This window comes from Protopterus annectens, chromosome 2.part0 (assembly GCF_019279795.1).
Source record: "Protopterus annectens isolate FY-2018-M chromosome 2.part0, PAN1.0, whole genome shotgun sequence".
NCBI lineage: Eukaryota > Metazoa > Chordata > Ceratodontiformes > Protopteridae > Protopterus > Protopterus annectens.
In genome coordinates this window covers 708,035,678-708,054,824 of record NC_056728.1, presented here as the reverse complement: position 1 = coordinate 708,054,824, position 19,147 = coordinate 708,035,678, and the positions used below count along the sequence as shown (strand labels likewise).

Below are 19,147 nucleotides of genomic sequence, written 5' to 3'. Positions count from 1 at the left end.
TGCTGCTGACCCATAAACAATTTCTCAGGGTCCCAAAGGGGTTAAGGCTTCCACTGCAAAAAATCCTGTTCCCTCTGATAGGGATTCTAGAGCTCTGGATAGATGGGGGAAAAAAGTTTACACTTCTGCTACTTTAACTGTAAGGGCTTTAAACTGCCAGTTTCACATGCTTGAATATCAACAGTACCTCATGTCTTTGTTAAAACAGAAAATGCTTACAAACTCAGAATGTCCTGACAATAAAGAAATGTAGGATTTAATGCATGCAGCTGAACAAGTGGGAAAGCATACTCTGTAATGTGGTTTTGATTCATTAGAGGCTTCTTGTAGAGCCGCAGTTACAGGCTCTGTCATTCGAAGGCATGCTTGGTTGAAAGAACAAAGTTTACCTGAACATGTTAAAGTAAAACTTTTGGATGCTCCACTACAACATGATACTTTGTTTGGTGTTAAGGCAGAAGAGGTGTAAAAGCAAATGGAGGATAAAGCAAGATCAATACAGACAGTAAAGGATTTCTTGCAGGTTCAACCACATAGTTTAGCAGAAACTGGCCTTCAAAAAATTGGTACTTTCTAGTGTCAGACAGGCCACAAAGAGGCAGATACAGATGCCCAAGAGGCAGATCTCAGCCCCAAGGCTCCTACAGACCTAAACAATTGGGTGCTTAAGCCCTCAAAGGAGGAGAAGACAAATCACAACCTTTTAGGAAACAGTCTCAATGACTTTCCTCTACAAATGCCCAGCACTTACCTTTTGTCAGCACCCTTAGGGGGAAAGCTAGCACTTTTCTCACAAATTGGCACATGATCACCCAGGACAAATGGGTACTGAATATTGTTTCTCAGGGTTACAGGTTCCACTTTCACACCCTTCCAAAATCAAAAGGTATGTCGGACCTGCCACAAAACCAGTGGGCAGAGGCACAAAAACAAATTACTGCTCTCATGGACATGAAAGCTATTCAGAGAGTACCACAGCAAGAACAGGGACAAGGATTTTACTCAAGACTTTTCCTGGTACCCAGAAAGGAAAAAGCCTGGAGACCAATACTGGACCTGTCAATCCTAAATACTTTCCTGGATGTTCCAAAATTCAAAATGTTAACACTGCAGCACCTTCTACCCATGCTGGGCAAGGAGGCTTGGCTAGTTACTTTGGACCTCAAGGAGGCATACCTGCATGTCCCAATCAGACAATCTTGCAGAAGATACCTCAGATTCATAGCTGGCTCAGTGCATTACCGATTCTCTGCACTGCCCTTTGGCTTATCTACTGCGCCCAGGATCTTCACAAAATGCCTGGCACCAGTAATTGCATTTTGCAGATAAAAAGGAATTCAAATATACCCCTACTTGGACGACTGCCTCATTCAAGCAGAGTGCAAGGACATTCTACTAAAGCATCTGGCGTTTGTAAAAAGATTACTAATTTGCCTAGGGTACACAGTAAATGAAAAGAAATCAAAACTAGTGCCCTCTCAAGAGATAATATTCCTGGATGCAAGCTTAAATACAACTGCCCAGATGGCTTATCTCACGCCAGATAAGCAAAGGCAGCTGACTCATTACTTTCAAATGATGGCAACAAAGACCCATCTCCCTGCAAGAAAAATTCTGCAGGCCCTGGGCTTCATGGCATCCTGCATTCTACTAATTCCATATGCAAGACTGCATATGAGGAAACTACAATGGTATCTAAAAAGTGTTTGGACTCAACATTGCCACAGCCTGGAAACACTAATAACTCTAATTCCCTGCCTGCAACAGGAGTTTCGATGGTGGGCACTGGCCTGTCACCACAACAAGGGACAGCCTTTCACCTTACCCATAGCCAGGCAGACAATAACAACAGATGCATCGGATTATGCCTGGGGGGCACACATGGCAGGAAAATGTATTCAGGGCACGTGGCCCAAGGAGCAAATGCATCTTCACATCAATCAAAAAGAGATGCTAGCTGTACAGAATGCCCTGACAGCCTTCAAGGATCTACTACATCAAGGACAACTATTACTAAAAACGGGACAATACCACAGTTATGTGGTACATAAACAAGCAAGGGGGCACACATTCCTACCCCCTCTGCAGACAAGCCATGACTTTGTGGAACACAGCACTGACCTATCAAGTACATCTGCAGGCACAATTCCTGCCAGGAATGAAAAATACACTGGCAGATGAACTAAGCAGAAATCTCATGGATCCTCACGAATGGAAACTAAATCCACAGGTCTTCAGCATGATAACAAGGAAATGGGGACGCCCAGACCTAGATCTTTTTGCCTCCCCTCACAACTGCCAACTACAGAGATTCTGCACAAGAACGTATCACTCACAAGCATGGAAAGTGGATGCTCTATCATTCAGCTGGAAAACACTGACAGTTTATGCCTTTCCTCCACTGCCTCTTCTTCCCAGGGTGCTCCTAAAAGTCAGACAAGAGAGGCCAAAAATGATCCTGATTGCCCCAGACTGGCCACGCCAGCACTGGTACGCAGTCCTAAAGAGCTTGTTGAAAGGCCCAGCCTGGCCTTTACCTCAAATTCCTCATCTTCTCACTCAACAAAAGAAACAGATTCTACACAGTCAACTCAGAACCTTAAATCTGGCTACATGGCAGATAATATAGCCACTCAGACCACACCTCTCTCTAAAGCTGTTATGGATGTCATTTTAGAAGCCAGGAGGCCCAACACTAGGAAATCTTATGCAGAAAAATGGAGGAGATTCTGTGCTTGGAACCAGGCACAAGGACTCGAACCACTTGTTCCAAATATACCTCAGATTTTACAATACCTAACTGAGATGCTGGACAAAGGCCTATCCTTCTCATCAATTAAGATCCATGCCTCTGCCATTTCAGCTCATTACAATACAGAACCTCCTATTTTCTCTCGGCACCAATACCTACTTGGGACCTCAATTTTGTCTTGGAAAAACTCACACTGCCTCCTTTTGAGCCAGCCAATACAGCTGATATAAAATTCTTATCATGGAAAACTGCTCGGTTCCTAGCAATAACTTCAGCAAGAAGAGTCTCAGAGTTACAGGCATTAATGGCAGTGGAACCTTTCATTATTTTTCATCAGGACAGGGTCTCTCTAAGGACAAACCCAACATTCATGCCAAAGGTAGTATCCAGTGTGGCTCTTAACCAAACCATTCATTTGCCAACATTCTATCCAAATCCCCAGAATAAAGGGGAGAGAGACTTCTGCATGCTTTGGACATACACAGACAGCTATGATTCTACTTGGACAAAAAAAGCTTTCAGAAAAACTGAGCAACTGTTTGTTGCTTATGCTGCAGGATCACAAGGGAAGCCTATCTCAAAGCAGACTATTTCAAAATGGATAGGACACTGCATTCGCTTTTGCTATTCACAACATGGCAAATCGGTGCCTAAGGGCATTAGGTCACATTCTACCAGAGCAGCAACCACTTCACTTCCTCAGAGGAGTACCAACCAAAGACATTTTAGAGGCTGCAACCTGGAGTTCAGTGCACACTTTCACCAAGCACTACCACTTACCACTCTACTCTAAATCCAGAGCAGGCTTTGCCACTGCAGTTCTGCAGGGCCTGGTAGCCTCTCCTAATCCTATTTAGGCCCAGCCACCCAACCTCAGCTTTGGGATTCAACCCAAGTGTAATGACTGCAACAGTGAAACACGAACATAGTACAGTTGTGTACCTACCATAAATGTAGATGTTCGAGTGCATTCACTGTTGCAGTCCAAGTTACCCACCCACCATCCCCCTTTTCTTTGCTGGGACTTTTCTCTACTTCTCTATTCTATACAACCTATGTGGTGTATTTGCTTGTAGATGAAGGAAATCTTTATTTTAGTACATGCATGCTTTTTGGCAACATTTTTTACAGCCTATCTATTTGGGGGCACCTGACATCTGGGACAAGAAAAACTGAATAAAATGGCGTCGGCTGCATCTTTTATACCCCTGGCACACTGACATCAGGGAAGAAGCGACAGCAACCGACGCTGGACCTAGACTTTGGAATTCTGGCCGACTGCGGGTAGCTTGCCAGCAGGATAACCCAAGTGTAATGACTGCAACAGTGAGTACACTCGAACATCTACATTTATGGTAGGTACACAACTGTACTTTCCCCCTTCTATTTCATCTGACCAGGGGCAGTCCTCACAAGTTACCTCACAGTCTGGATCTCACACAATACAAGGATCACTCATTCAACCTCACTTGTCCACTCATCAGTTGACACTTTGGGTGACAGGGTTTTGATTCCTTTCAGGCACCAGTTTTCTGAGGACATGCTTCTGGTTTGGCAGGAGGCCAGAAAACCTACTGCTTGAAAAACGTATGTGACTAAATGGAAGAGCTGTTCTACTAGGTGTCTTAAGCATGACCTGCACTCTTTTTCAGTGGCAATTCCTGCTGGCCTTTCTTACTTGTGTAAGTTGCTCAGTTGTGGTTTAGCATATTCATCTGTTAAAGTGCATTTATTAGCCATTTCAGCTTGTCTGCCTCTGAATCCACATTACCTTCTAGTTTTGCACTCAAAACATTTTTTAAAAGGTGTCCTTCATATCCGGCCTACAAGAAAGCCTATACCTCCTTTTAGGGCCTTAATTTTTTTTTTGAGAAATTGACTCAGTCCCCTTTTGAGCCTGCTGTTTCTTCTTCCCCACAACATTGTGCTTGGAAGACTGTATTGTTGGTGGCTTTTACTTCTGCCAAGAGGGTCAATGAACTGCAAGCTGTCATGGCAGTTTCTCCTTTTCTGTTTTTGAGGACAGTGTCTCTTCATACCAGTCTGTCTTTTATGCTCAAGGTGGTTAATAATTTGTCATTGAATCAGTCCATTCATCTTCCATCTTTCTTCCCTTCTCCACAGAATACTAGAGAAAGGGTTCTTCACACTTTGGAGTTACATAGACAGTTAGGATATTACCTGGACAAGACAAAGATTTTCAGGAAATCTGAGAAATGTTTTGTGTCTTTTTATGCCAGGAAGTTGGGTTTGGCTATGTGTAAGCAAACCATCTCCTCCTGAATTTTTTAGGCCATTTTTTTTTTGCTATTCTTTTCATGGCAAGCAGTTTTCCCTCTTCTGTTTATGCTCATTCTACCAGGGCAGTAGCCTCTTCTGGTGCTTTTTCCAAGGGTCTAGATGCTAGATCCATCATGGAGTTTGCTACTTGGTCTTCTTTTCACACTTTAACCAACATTACAATATGTCATTTCCAGGGCCAGGGCAGGTCTTGCCAGGGCCACCCTTCATTGGTTTGTGGAGGGCTCTTCTCTGCCATCTTCCTCCCATACTTTCCAGTAGCTTTTGTACCCTCCCAAGGGTAAAGAACACTGCAACAGTGAAAAGGAAGGATAAAGTAAGATCTTACCATAACAACAGATGTTAAACCAAAAAATCCACCCAATACCACACAAAACAAACCAAAATAAGGTATTGGATCTGATGGCACAGTAAAGGCTGAATGAAAACAGGCACTAAGACCACAGGATTAGTGTACAGACTTTATTTCCATGCTTTCATCTCCAGAGTTCTTCAGAACATAATTTACAGTTTCACACGCACCTTTATATACCATGCTACCTTCAATTAAAAAATCAATTATGTAATTAACCAATAAAATGATGTAATTAATATACCAACACATGTAAAATAAAAAATATGATATATAACTAGCATAATATATGTTTAAAAACATATTGATTTATTTATTTAAATAACTTCAACCTCCTATCCCTTAAGAACCACTTTATATTGATGGTTTTATTTAAACCTGTTTTTTGGCAGCTTCTGTGCTCTATAATGGAAAACAAGTTTTTAAACATATATTATGCTCGTTATATATCATATTTTTATTTTGTATGTGTTGGTGTAGTAATTGCATAATTTTATAGGTTAATTGCATAATTGATTTTTAATTGAAGGTAGTATGGTATAACAACAGATGTCGTACTTCTCACTTTTGCAGTGTTCTGTCCCTCTCTACTACCTCCTGTTACTTTCTGTTGTGCTGTTTCTGGCCGAGGGTCTTTCTTTACATGCTTTTTTTCTCCTTCCTTTCCTGGATGTACATGTTATTGACTTTCTCTGAGGTTGCTCCGGTTCTTCTGGGGCACTTCAGTTCTGAGAAATGTGTCCACAAGTCACGTGTATACCTTGTGTTTTGCACATAGAATATATGTTTTGACATACGATGCCTGGAAGGTATAAAGGCTTTAGCATGCTGGCCGGATATTTAGTTGTTCTCTGCAGGGTATCCCAAGAGTAAACAATACTGCAGCAGTGATACATAGGACATCTACTGCTATGGTAAGATCTTACACAGCTGTACTGTCCTGTAGAGTGGAAATATTGCCCGTTTCTTTCTGGAATCTGTCCCTTGAAGATATATCACAGCATTGTGTTTGCTGCTGCAACTGCTCTCTCACTTTACTGCTGTTGATCAATTACATGCATATTCAAGACTCCCAGATCAAGTGCTTGCTCTTTTGCTATCTTTTATTTTCAATTTTTTAGTGAGATATTGTCTGTACTGTAAGCTTGGGCTATGGATTGTGTATCAAATGTGACAGTAGTGTACTTTTTTTGCATTTAATTTGAGCCCTTTTTCAGTACACCATTATTTACAAGTTTGAGTTCCTGTTGAAGGGTTTGGATGCTAGAGAGAGGGGACATTGCAGTAATTCCCAGTTTTCAGTCATCTGAAGACTTGTTTAGCTAGAGGTCCTGTTTCCTAGTGTGAACATCACAAAAGTACATGTCAAACAGATGTGGTCCCAACACTAAGCCCTGGGGGACACCATTAGTTACCTTCATATTTTTTGATTAGATGCTTGTCACTCAAACTGTGTGGGCTCTGTCCTTTAGTGAGTTTGCTACCCATCTTACCACATAGGAATCTAATTTAAAGCATTTAGCTTATTTACAATATCTGCATGTGGTGAATGATGAATGACTTGGCCGGGTCAAGATACAGCATGTAAACAGCATAACCACTGTTGATCGTCTGTGCAACCCTGTCAAAGAAGTTAACCATTTTCATTAGGTAGGATGTTCTCTTTACAAAACTAGGCAGCTGAGGGTCAAGGCTAATGATATTTTTGATACCACAGTTTATAAGGTCAGTTGTAATACCTTCCATGGCTTTACAGATGAGTCAGTTCAGGCTTATGGATCTATAATTTTATGAGCTTGGAGGTATGGCTGCTTTATTCAGGGCTGTGGAACTCCTTCATGAAGCTAACTTATGTGTCAACATCGAGACCTGTTGCTACCATAAGTAAATTTGGAAACCTCGGCATATAACTGGAAGAGGTTGGTACACTTTAACTCCTGTAATTTAGAGATTATTGCTGTAAGGGCTATTTGGAATTTGACAGTGAATGTTTATGGCTAGATTTAACTGGGGAAGGAGATATCTGGGGTATAGTACATGTAGTGGCTGTATTCTTAGGAACTAGATCAAGAACGTTATACCCTGTTGTGGGTTTGTGTTTTAACTATCTTCTCCAGTGAGTTTCTTATTAAGTCTGGAGGTATATGAACTGCTATTTAATTAAGACTAGTTACTGTCTTTCACTGTAGTGGAATTCTTGTTAATAGGGTGTTCCCTGAATACATTTATGAATCTGCTTATCAAGGGGCATGGACCATATATTTTAATAGGCTATAAATGGATAATTTGTCCTGTTGATCTAGAATTTTGTTGCAAGTCTCTGGGAATTTGTAAGTCTCCGGGAATTTGAGTCAAGTTGACAAAGTCCTTAATAAATGTGGAGATAACACCACAGTTGCCATCAGGCCTGAAGACATGCTAGATTCAAAACCCAGGAAGGGAGTGCCTTCTTTACATTTACATTAATTCTCCGTAATTACATATATTTAGATGCATTCCAAGTGCAAGAGAGCCTCAAGATCAATTAATTTTTCTGTTGAGACTTGAGAAGAGCCACCTTAATGTGATCCAATTTCAGGTTTGATATATTTGTGAGGTTGGAATATCCATTAGCTGGACTCTTACTAAAAAGGCATTATGAGAGGCAGCAAAGGCTTTAGCCAGTATGTGGAAGCCTTGGAACGAGGGGTGCAGGCTGTCCTTTGAGTAGCAAGCTGAACTGTTTATCAACTTATCCCATGCTGACATATAATGGATCCCCTTGGAATACTACCAGCTGATCTCCCAGTTGTTGAAGCCAATAATCTTTTCTTTATACCTTACTTTTTGAGAAACGATTCTACTCGAGACCAGTGCCTTGCCTGCATTTGTCACTTGCATGCTTCTATGTGTCTATCTAAGGATTTTGTATCGCAAGTCATTCACTCCCACATGGACACACGTCTCACGACCATTTTGTATCAGTATTTAAGTGAAAGTGTCTTTAGAGCCCTCGTGACTCAGAGGTTCTTGCACTCAAAAGATAGCTCACCATAACCCTGTCTTTTTCCCGTCTTGTTAGTGGAGAATCTGTATGCCTAATTAACCTATCAGAAGTATGTTTTGTTAATGTAGTAGTTTTGAATAATGGACTCTTGGTGGCTTATTACTGTAGGCATGCATGGAGATGAGGTGTTTGATTTTTTGCTGAGACCTACTTCAGAACCTCCTAGTTTTTTTTTTTGGGGGGGGGGGGGTTGTAAAGATTTTGTCACAGCCTCAGTGAAAGATATTTTGTTGTGATTTTGTTTGAACTGTTGTGGAGGTGTGTGTTGCTTACAGACCATGATCTTTGTTGAGAAGGAAGCCTCCAGATTTATTAAATAGTTGCACCTCTCACAAACAGAATTATTTGTGTTAAGTATGTGTTTATCTGTGAGCATAAGGTAGTTTCTATTCTGTCTGAAGATACCAAAGCTAAGACGCTGGCAACATAAGGGCAAAAAGTAGACTAAAATTCCATTTTGTTGTCCTGTGATTTGGAGGATTCTGCTTCACTTTGAATTCCTCAAGGAGAGGTCATGTTTACTCAGCCTGATGGACTTTTCTGAAGTCATCACCAAAGCAACGGATGAAGGTAAAACGGTGCACACTGCATACCTCGACTTAGTCAAAGCTTTTGACACTCCTCCACTCAGACATGGTAGAAAAGCCTGGGTGACAGATAAGTCACAAGAAGTCAAAAGAGGTCAAGTTGCCTCCATGAAGAGACCATTCACCAGTGAAGTCCCCAGGGTTCTGTGCTAGGACCTCTCCTGTTTGGCAACTTCTTCAGTGAAGTAAAAGCAAATATCAAAGGGCACTAGCAGACTAAGTTTGCAGATGACTGCAAGCTAGAAGCAGTCATTGAATCCCCAAATTACTTGGCCATCCTGCAGGAAGGTTTGCCCCAAATAACTACTGCCAGAATCGTGGACTAAAAGTAAATGCCAAAAAATGGATTATTGTGTCCACTGGGAAGCCATCTGCTTTGGTGAACTACCACGTTGACAATACGGCCCTAAGTGTGGACCAAGTTGTTTCGGATTATGGAACTTATGTGGATTGTAACCTAACTTTCAAACAATGCGTCCATTATTATAAGAAAGTCCTTCTGTATTGCACAGCTTATAAACAAAGGGATTGTGAATAGGTTTAGGTATGTGGTTATCCTCCTCTTTACAACTCTTATTAGACCGGTCATTGAGTGTAATATCCCCTTTGGCATGTAATCTGTCCAAACACATGCAACACAGATATACCTTACTAAAAAGATGCAAGGTGTAAATAATGTCTTGCATGGATTGACTCAAAGCACTGATGTTCTTCATGTTTCACTGTTGCAGTCATTACATTTGGGTTATCTGCTTGCAGGTAGACCTCAGTCGGCCTGATTAACAAGTCTTGGGTCCTGCGTCGGTTGCTGTCCCTTCTTCCATGACGTCAGGGGTAGAAAACATGCAGCCGATGCCATTACATCAGTCTTTCTTGCTGTGCGGTGCCTGAAGCAGAAGCAGTTCGCAAGTGCCGGTCGACTGACTTCTGAAATTTTCATTTTCGAGTTTCAGAACCGAAGTCTTCAACTAAAACTAGGTACTCTGTTGGGGAAACTTTTTCTTGCTCTTTACCGATGTCAGTAACAGTTAATAATTGCATTACTTGTGGAAAGCAAATACCTCATAAAGATTTTCATTCATATTATATTCCTTGCCTAGGCCCTGACCACGACGTACCTTGCTGTCGGTTTTGTGCTTTATTTAATCAGCACACTATCCATTGTCTGTACATTTTCGCCTCTATATATTTCGGTTCTCGGTTTAATTATCCAGAAATGTCGTCGGTTAGCCATCTGACTACCGTGATTCCGAAAAAACGCAAAGATAAAGACAGAGACAGGCCGCCGAGGTCCAAAACTGCCAACGATGCTTCTAAGCCAGTCGCCAGTTCGCCAGTACTCAGGTGCTTTCGCAGCCCCTGATACCTGCTACTTCTGATTCTCAGGCCTCTACTGAGACCCATTCGCAGCCCCTGATACCCGCTACTTCTGATTCTCAGGCCTCTACTGAGACCCATTCTGAGTCCGGTATGCCGCAAGATGCTTCAACTATGGAATCCGCAGATGTCTCTACCTTGGATGGGTTCGAAGATGCTGTGCAGGCACCGGCTTTTGAGGGTGTATTCAGGCCTACAGACTTGCATATTAAACTGATTCCTCCCTCTTCTCTTAGGCCTAAATCTCAAACCATGCCTAAAAAAACGACGCCCAGGCCGCATGCTCAGGCCTCTATGCCTAAAAAACAAATGATAAGAATGGCTGAAGATCTAGTAACTTTAGTCAGGGGTAGCCAACCCCCCCCCCCTTTCTAAGAGGCCTAGGACTGAAGAGGTTTATGAATCTTCTGATCAGGATTCTGTTTTTTTTTTTTTTATTCTTCTGATGATCTGGATTTGCCCTTATCTACTTATGAGGATTCTGATGCAGAGGACTCCATTCCCTCTGCTTTCCCTCAAGAGGATTTTTTTTCTTTGGGGAAACCTTACATACTGTAAGGGAGCATTTCCACTGGGAAAGCCAGGATTTTTCTGATTCAAAAAAGAGGCTTAGGGATTTCTTACTCCTACCTCAGCATAGGCCTTTAGCTCTTCCTCCTGTACTAGACATTGTTGATGATACTTTTTCAGAATCTAGTTTGGCCCCTGATTCCTTGCTTCCTGCTCCCAGAAAGCCAGACAAATGCTACAGGGTCCCTGAGTCACACACGTTCCTTTTTAAAAGTCCTGTTGGGGATCCAGAGACTATTTCAAAGGGGCCCAAGGGCATTAAGGATTCTACTGCTAAAAATCCTACCTCTTCTGATAGAGATTTCAGGGTGCTGGATAGATGGGGTAAGAAGGTTTACACTTCTGCAACCTTGGCCATTAGGGCTTTAAACTGCCAGTTTCATATGTTAAAGTGTCAGCAACATGTTATTGGATTGCTTAAACAGAAAATGATGTTGATTCCTGACTGTGTGGAAAATAAAGAATTACAGGATTTACTGCATTCTGCCGAACAAGTTGGAAAACATACTTTGCAATGTAGGTTTGATTCATTAGAGGCCTCTTGCAGGGCCGTTGTCACTGGGTCTGTGCTCAAAAAGCATGCTTGGCTTAAGGAGCAATCTTTGCCTGATCATGTTAAAGCTAAATTGTTGGATGCTCCCTTAAATCAGGACTGCCTGTTTGGCAACAAGGCTGAGGAAGTTCTTAAAAAGATGGAAGATAAAGCTAAATCTATGCAAACTTAAAGATTTCTTACAAGTTCAGCCTCCTAGATAGTAGGCACTGTCCCTCTAAGAATTGGTCCTTTCCAGCCCCTTCCAGGTCTTCCCAAGCCAAACCCAGACCCAGGTTTCAGTCCCAGGGGACACACAGGACTGAGCAGTGGGGGCCTCCACTTCCAAATCTGGGAGTAACAAGACTCCCCCCTATGGTAAACTGTCTCAATGACTTCTTTTTAAAATTTCCAAGCACTTATCAACTGACTGCCCCTTTGGGGGGAAGATTGCTCTTTATACAAAGAACTGGGAACTCTTTACCCAGGACAAATGGGTTTTAAATATAGTGTCCCAGGGATACAGATTTCACTTCCACATGTTGCCAACACCAAGCGGAAGGCTGGACCTACCCCCAAATCAGTGGGCAGAGGCCCAAAAACAAGTACTTTCTCTCTTAAGCATGGGGGCTATTCTACTGGTACCAGAAGAGGAAAAGGGACAAGGTTTCTACTCAAGACTTTTCCTGGTACCCAGAAAAGACAATTCATGGCATCCTATCCTGGACATGTCTACTCTAAACACCTTTTTGGAGATTCCAAAATTCAAGATACTGACTCTTCACCAATTACTTTCTATGCTTGGCAAAGATGGCTGGTTGACAACACTAAATTTAAAAGAAGCATACCTGCACATCCCAATCAGGGAATCTTGCAGAAGATGCCTACGCTTCAAAGCAGGCTACACGCACTATCAGTTCTCTGCACTGCCCTTTGGCTTATCTACTGCACCCTGGGTATTCACAAAGGGCCTTACTCCAGTTATTGCATTTTGCAGGCAACAAAATATTCAAATATACCCATACCTGGACGATTGTCTAATTCAGGCTAAAACCAGGACATACTTTTGAATCATCTGGCCTTTGTACAAAGGGTTCTAACTTGTCTGGGGTACACCATAAACAAAAAGAAATCACACCTGGTACCCTGTCAACAAATTATATTCCTGGGAGCAAGCTTGAATACAACTTCCCAGATGGCCTACCTCACGCCAGAGAAACAAATTAATATGACAACCTACTTCAAACAAGTGGCCACAAAAACCCTGCTATCTGCTAGACAAATACTGCAAGCCTTGGGGTTCATGGCCTCCTGCATTCTTCTAATTCCATATGCAAGACTGCATATGAGGAAACTACAGTGGTATCTAAAATCGTATGGTGTCAACATTCTCAGGATCTAGAAGCAATGATTCCTATCATACCTTGCCTACGCCTAGAGTTCCTTTGGTGGGCAGAGGCCTGCCTCCAAAGCAAGGGACTACCTTTCACACCACCCCCTGCTGCCCAAACCCTAACAGCAGACGCATCAGACTATGCATGGGGGGGCTCACCTGGCAGGGAATTGCATTCAGGGCAAATGCACCTGCATATCAATCAAAAAGAAATGTTAGCTGTACAGAATGCTTTGACAGCCTTCAAGGACCACATTCTTCCAGGACAACTAATGGTAAAGACGGACAACACCACTGTTATGTGGTACATAAGCAAGAAGGGGGGGTACACATTCTTACCCCCTCTGCAGACTAGCCATGGCATTGTGGAACACAGCCTTGAGCTACCAAGTGCACCTACAAGCTCAATTCCTGCCAGGAAAGTTAAATACACTGGCAGACGGACTAAGCAGAAACCTCATGGACCCACACGAGTGGAAACTGGAACCAAAGATTTTCAACATGTTGATATGCAAATGAGGGAGCCCAGATGTAGACCTGTTTGCCTCTCCTCAGAACTACCAATTGGACAAGTTTTGCACAAGGACTTCCCACAAACAAGCCTGGAAAGTGGCTGCTCTGTCCTTCAGCTGGACAAACCTATCAGTCTATGTCTTCCCCCGTCTGCCTCTGCTCTCCAAAGTACTACTAAAAACCAAACAGGAAAAACCAAGGATGATTTTGATTGCTCCAGACTGGCCATGCCAACACTGGTACCCCTTCCTGCGCAGTGTGTCATGGTTGTCCCCATGGCACCTGCCTCAGACTCCTTCCCTGTTGTCTCAGCAGGAGAACCAGATTCTGCACCCTCAGCTTCTAACACTGAACCTTGCAGCCTGGCTAATTACATAGTCTCTCCTTTACCATCCCTCAGTAAACCTGTGATGGATATCATTTTAGAGGCAAGGAGGCCTAGCACTAGAAAATCCTATGCTGAAAAATGGAAAAGATTCTGTGCCTGGAAGTAGTCTCAAGGGATGAGCACAGCAGCACCCAATTTACCACAGATTTTACAATACTTAACTGAGATGCTTCACAAGCGCCTGTCTTTTTCCTCCATTAAAATCCACGCCTCAGCCATTTCAGCTCATTATAACACAGAATCCCCCCTCTTCTCTCATCTACTGCTCAAGCAGTTCCTCAGAGGGGCCAAAAATTTGAGACCACCCAGGAGAGCTCCAACCTCAGCCTGGGACCTTAACTTTGTTTTGGAGAAACTCACTCTACCTCCTTTAAAGCCAGCTGCTACTGCAGACTTAAAATTTATTTCTTGGAAAACAGCTTTCCTTTTAGCAATCACTTCAGCTAGAAGGGTATCTGAATTACAGGCCCTTGTGGCAGTGGAGCCTTTCATCATCTTTCATGCAGACAAGGTGTCCCTCAGAACCAATCCATCCTTCATACCCAAGGTGGTATCCAGTGTGGCTCTTAATCAGTCCATACATCTGCCAACCTTCTTTCCTAATCCACAGAACAAAGGGGAACGGATACTGCATTCCTTAGATGTGCACAGACAGCTCAGATTCTACTTGGACAGGACTAAGCCTCAAAGGAAATCTGAACAACTGCTGGTAGCATTTGCTGCAGGGGGCAGAGGGGAAGGCTATTTCAAATTTAAACCATTTTTAAATGGATAGGCCATTGCATTCATTTCTGCTATAAGCACCATGGAAAACCTATCCCCCCAGGGGATCAGACCTTACTCTACCAGGGCTGCATCTACCTCTGCAGCCTTTCTCAGAGGCGTCCCTACCAGGGACATCCTAGAAGCTGCTACCTGGAGTTCTGTACATACTTTCACCAAGCATTATCATTTGCCAATTTTCCCTAAATCCAGAGCTGGCTTTGCCACTGCAGTCTGGCAGGGCCTTATAGCTGGTCCTAATGCTATCTAAACTCCTCCTCCCAACCATAGCTTTGGGAATCTACCCAAATGTAATGACTGCAACAGTGAAACACGAAGAACATAGTACAGTTGTGTACACTTACCATAAATGTAGATGTTAGAATGTATTCACTGCTGTAGCCCTGGTTATCCTCCCTCCTACCCCTAACTTCTTTTGGCTGTACCTCTACTTTCCTCTATTATGCTTAAAATCCTTTTTGATGTATTTGCTTTTTTGTTGGAGGTATATCATTGTACTTTTATATTTAATTGCTCCCCATTAGGGGGGCACCTGACATCTGTGGCAAGAAAAACTGATGTAATGGCGTCGGCTGCATGTTTTATACCCCTGACGACCTGACATCATGGAAGAAGGGACAGCAACCGATGCAGGACCCAAGACTTTGTTAATCAGGCTGACTGAAGGCTACCTGCAAGCAGATAACCCAAATTTAATGACTGCAACAGTGAATACACTTAACATCTACATTTATGGTAAGTGTACACAACTGTACTTTACTATACTCTGTATGCTATGAACTGCTAAGAGTTGATCTATGATTGACATATAAGGCATCCTGCAACCCAGTACAGATGGATTTACTGCACATCAGCAAGTCAAATGGCATCAGAAATACTCTAGCCAGGAATCTAAACCTCTTCTGCAGCAGCAACGGAATGGTTTGGAGGCACGGCTATATCTCACAGTGGATACTGCTGCTCTGAAACAGACTCCCCATCCTCATAAAACAGAGGTAGACTTCTTTTCATCCATGATCCTTAATAAAACTAACAAAGAAGGTAACAGAAATGCATTAATATTCACATGCATATTTTTATTTCAGTTTGTGACTTGGGTGCTTGCTGGACCCAGTGTGGGGCAGGAGAGGAATTATGTGGGTGGTCTGCTCACTTCTCTGAAGGGAGGTGTGGGGGCACATGCCCAGGATATACACTGTATGTAGTAGCATTTTCTGTGTAGACTGCACCCCTCCCAGTGCACTTGACCCAATAACTGGAATGAATGAGTCATAGTCATCTCCCAGGTCATCAGGCTAATTGAACAGCTTTGGGGACAACTTGATAGTCAATGGAGGACCAAAAAAGAACAAAGGAAACAGATGTACACAGTGGATTCAGCTAGGTAATGAAGTAATGAAAAAATAACTAAGTATTCCTTGATTTCTACTTACACCTCTCCTTAGTCATGTCCTCACCAAAGGCTATAATACAGGAACCAGCCCCTAAAACATCATCTGCCCACAGTAGCAGCAGCTAAAATTAATCTGTAATTCTCGCCTCTTCCTGTGAAGCTCAAAGTATAAATAAAATCAACAAGCCTTTCTCTCTGCGACTTGTTAGAAACCTAAAAAAGTATAAATGCATTATTTTAACTTGATTATGTTGTATTGCTTGTGTGGTGTAAGGATCTTCTAGGAGTGTTCTTGCATTTTCTAGCATTTTTATTGTTAAGGCACAGTTGCTGGGAAAGATTTTGTCAGCATGTTTTTTTTTAAGCTTTAGTAATTCCTGTGCTAGGGAATGCAGACACAGAGAAAGGGTTTTAAGACACAGTGAGTAAGCAAATGTTTGTTTTTATTGAGCATTATGAACAAGCTTGCTTTGTTTTGGGGAGGGAGGACTCTTATTGGTCTCCAGTTGTGCAGAGATGGTGAAATTCATCAAGTCTAATCTTAGTTATAAACTAGCTTCAGTGCTGACATGGGATGAAGCTGTGAATGTGACCAGGATTAATAAGATTAGTTTCATGAGCATGAAGGAGTTTGCTGGGAGAATGGAATGAGAGACATCTACTGCTGTTTCTTACCTCTCACTAGGAGGTGAGAGGAGATGTACATATCCCAGGAACAAACGCAATTTATAGTGAACCATTTGTAGAGAGGACACCTTATGGAAAGGCGCCTTCTTACAAGGAGGAGATGTGACTTCTTTTGGGGATGAGCCACTTAAGTGAAAGAGTGACATCCCATTTGCATTTCCACCCCTTTGAGGATTACCAAAGTATGTGCAAGAGGTGATTAGTGTATTAGCAAAAATTATCCTGATGGCCATGCCACAAGCAGCATACGCTCATAAACGAGTAAATAGATTCTTGACAGTTAACCAGGTGGTCAGCTGCTATGGAGGCAGAAAAACAAATATTGATGGGTGTTTCACAAAGCAGATGAATCACTGAATCTCTAAAGTACATTTCTGACTTGCTATAATTTTGAATGTTTCTTACCACTTCTAGACATTTACATGTGTCACATAGCATGATTTGAGAATGATTTTAAATGTTACTTTTTTGTAAGCTGCATAAACATTTATTTAACCTTTTTCTCCTAGATTATAAAGTATCTGCGGATGTGTTTAGCCCACAGTGCTGGAGTTGTGCCTACCTCTCAGAGTACGGCTGACATGCAAGATCATGCTCCAGCAATCAGCCGTTATGTACGGAATGTTTTGTCCAGCACCCAGACCTCCCTGCAGTCTTCAAAGAATGGAAATACTAACCCTGTCCATATTTACATGCATCTTATTCAGCAGCTACTCTCAGCTGTGGGGGGTAAGTTACTTGAATATTGATGCATTAAAATATTTATTTACTCAGGTACAGTATCTGTGTACTTCTGATCACTTGAGGAAGCTTATGAGCAACAGCATATGATTAAATCAGTGGCTTCCTTTCAGATACAACTGTTCATGCTGTTTCAGCTAATGTTGCATACTTACTATTTATTTTATAATTAGTAAAGACTTCTGTTCCAGTTGTGTACATCAGCTCTATCTGACCACTAGCTGATCTTTAGAGAGAGAGGGAGAGATCTTATCAACAGTCCAAGGTGTAGAGGATGCCTTCTGCTAGATGGTATCATTGTTCCAGCTTTAGATTTCAAAGCATTTCTTACCTGGTTGCAGTAGGGTGTACTACTGGGACTTCTGTCATAAGCCCCAGCATTCAGATCCATGCACTTCCTCCTCCAGGCTGGGCAGACTTCTGCCCATTAGAGACATCAGGGGACATTCTCTGTATAAAGCTGACTTTTTACTTCTCCATTTTACATCTTTTTTGCTGCAGTTTGCAGTGCACACTTCGCATTTGTAATTGTAGCCTGTAATGTTCAACCTGCTCCAGATCTTAGGTAAGTAACTCCTTTGGGGAAATTTTTTTCTCATCTCTAAGGTTATATTTGTATTAATCCTATGTCGCTGACGTGGTTAAATGCCCAATTAGCAAGGTTAAGGCATATTCATCCCCCTAAGAAAGAAAACAGGTGATCCTCTGCATTTTTTCTTTAGTCTTTATAGCACAATAAGGAGAATTTTAGTCTGTGTAGGTTTTATGCTGTAAATTCTTTGGAGAAGAGAGCATAGCCCACAAAACTATTTAGATAAAAAAAAACTTGCAGCCTTAACTTACTGCTGTCGCATCTTTTAATTCATCCTTCGTCATAGATATCACCTCATAAGAAGAAGAGATCTAAGGTGAAGGCAGTCCAGGAGTCTGGTGATGCAATTACTACAATCAGCATAACCTGCTTATCTCGAGAACAGTGGTCCTGGTGAGGCAGTTTCACAGACAACTGGCAGAGCCCCTGTGGTGGAGGCTGCCATGGCAGCACATCAAGGTATATCTTACTGAGCCGAGAGCCCTTGTATGGAATTTGGAGCAGATGTCCAACCTCAGGGGTGTGTGTGGCTGAAGTACATTTTTGTTGTTTCTGAAGGGGCAAGACAGTATACCAACCCTCCTGGTTAAGGAGACATCATTGTTCAGAGGGTGGAGGTCCATCAGTCCTGTCCTCCAAGATGGCAGCCCCGCTAAACAGGATTCAGAAGCTTAACAAAGGGCACCCACCTACAAGATCACAGCCCCTCTAAAACAGGATTCAGAAGCTCAACAGAGGGCATGCCGTCCCCTCCATGCAGCTGCCTGGATGTCAGACAGCTGGAAGGTTTTTGCCCACTCCCTGTGGCAATTTCAAAGAAATGCATCTCCTTGGCTCTAGGGTTCCTGCAGGTCCTTCATGGTCTGCAGACAATTTCATATCAAACCTTGGTGCCCTACTGTCTTAGCATTCAAAGGAAGGCATGATGATTATTCATAGAGTGAGAGGGGAAGACTTAGACTGCTCCTCCCAAATTTCTTGCCTCTTTGGTTCTGACACAGACACTGACGTATACCCATGTTCTCTGCTTTACCTACAGAGGAAATCTCATTTGTAAGACTTTTTGGAATGAAAGTGCACTTCATATGGGAGGCAAAAAAGTGATCACATTCTCAGAATAAGAATTTTGATTCACTGTGT

At 42.4% G+C, this 19,147-nt stretch overlaps 1 protein-coding gene across 1 annotated transcript in view; it reads left to right on the top strand.

Moving 5' to 3' along the window:
• The window catches only part of ECPAS (Ecm29 proteasome adaptor and scaffold), a 2,158,898-nt gene that overhangs the window by 829,316 nt on the left and 1,310,435 nt on the right, over window positions 1-19,147 (top strand). The window contains exon 18 of the mRNA XM_044061033.1: window positions 17,184-17,403. Within this exon, the coding sequence (XP_043916968.1) occupies window positions 17,184-17,403 (220 nt within the window). The remainder of the gene's footprint in view (window positions 1-17,183; window positions 17,404-19,147) is intronic.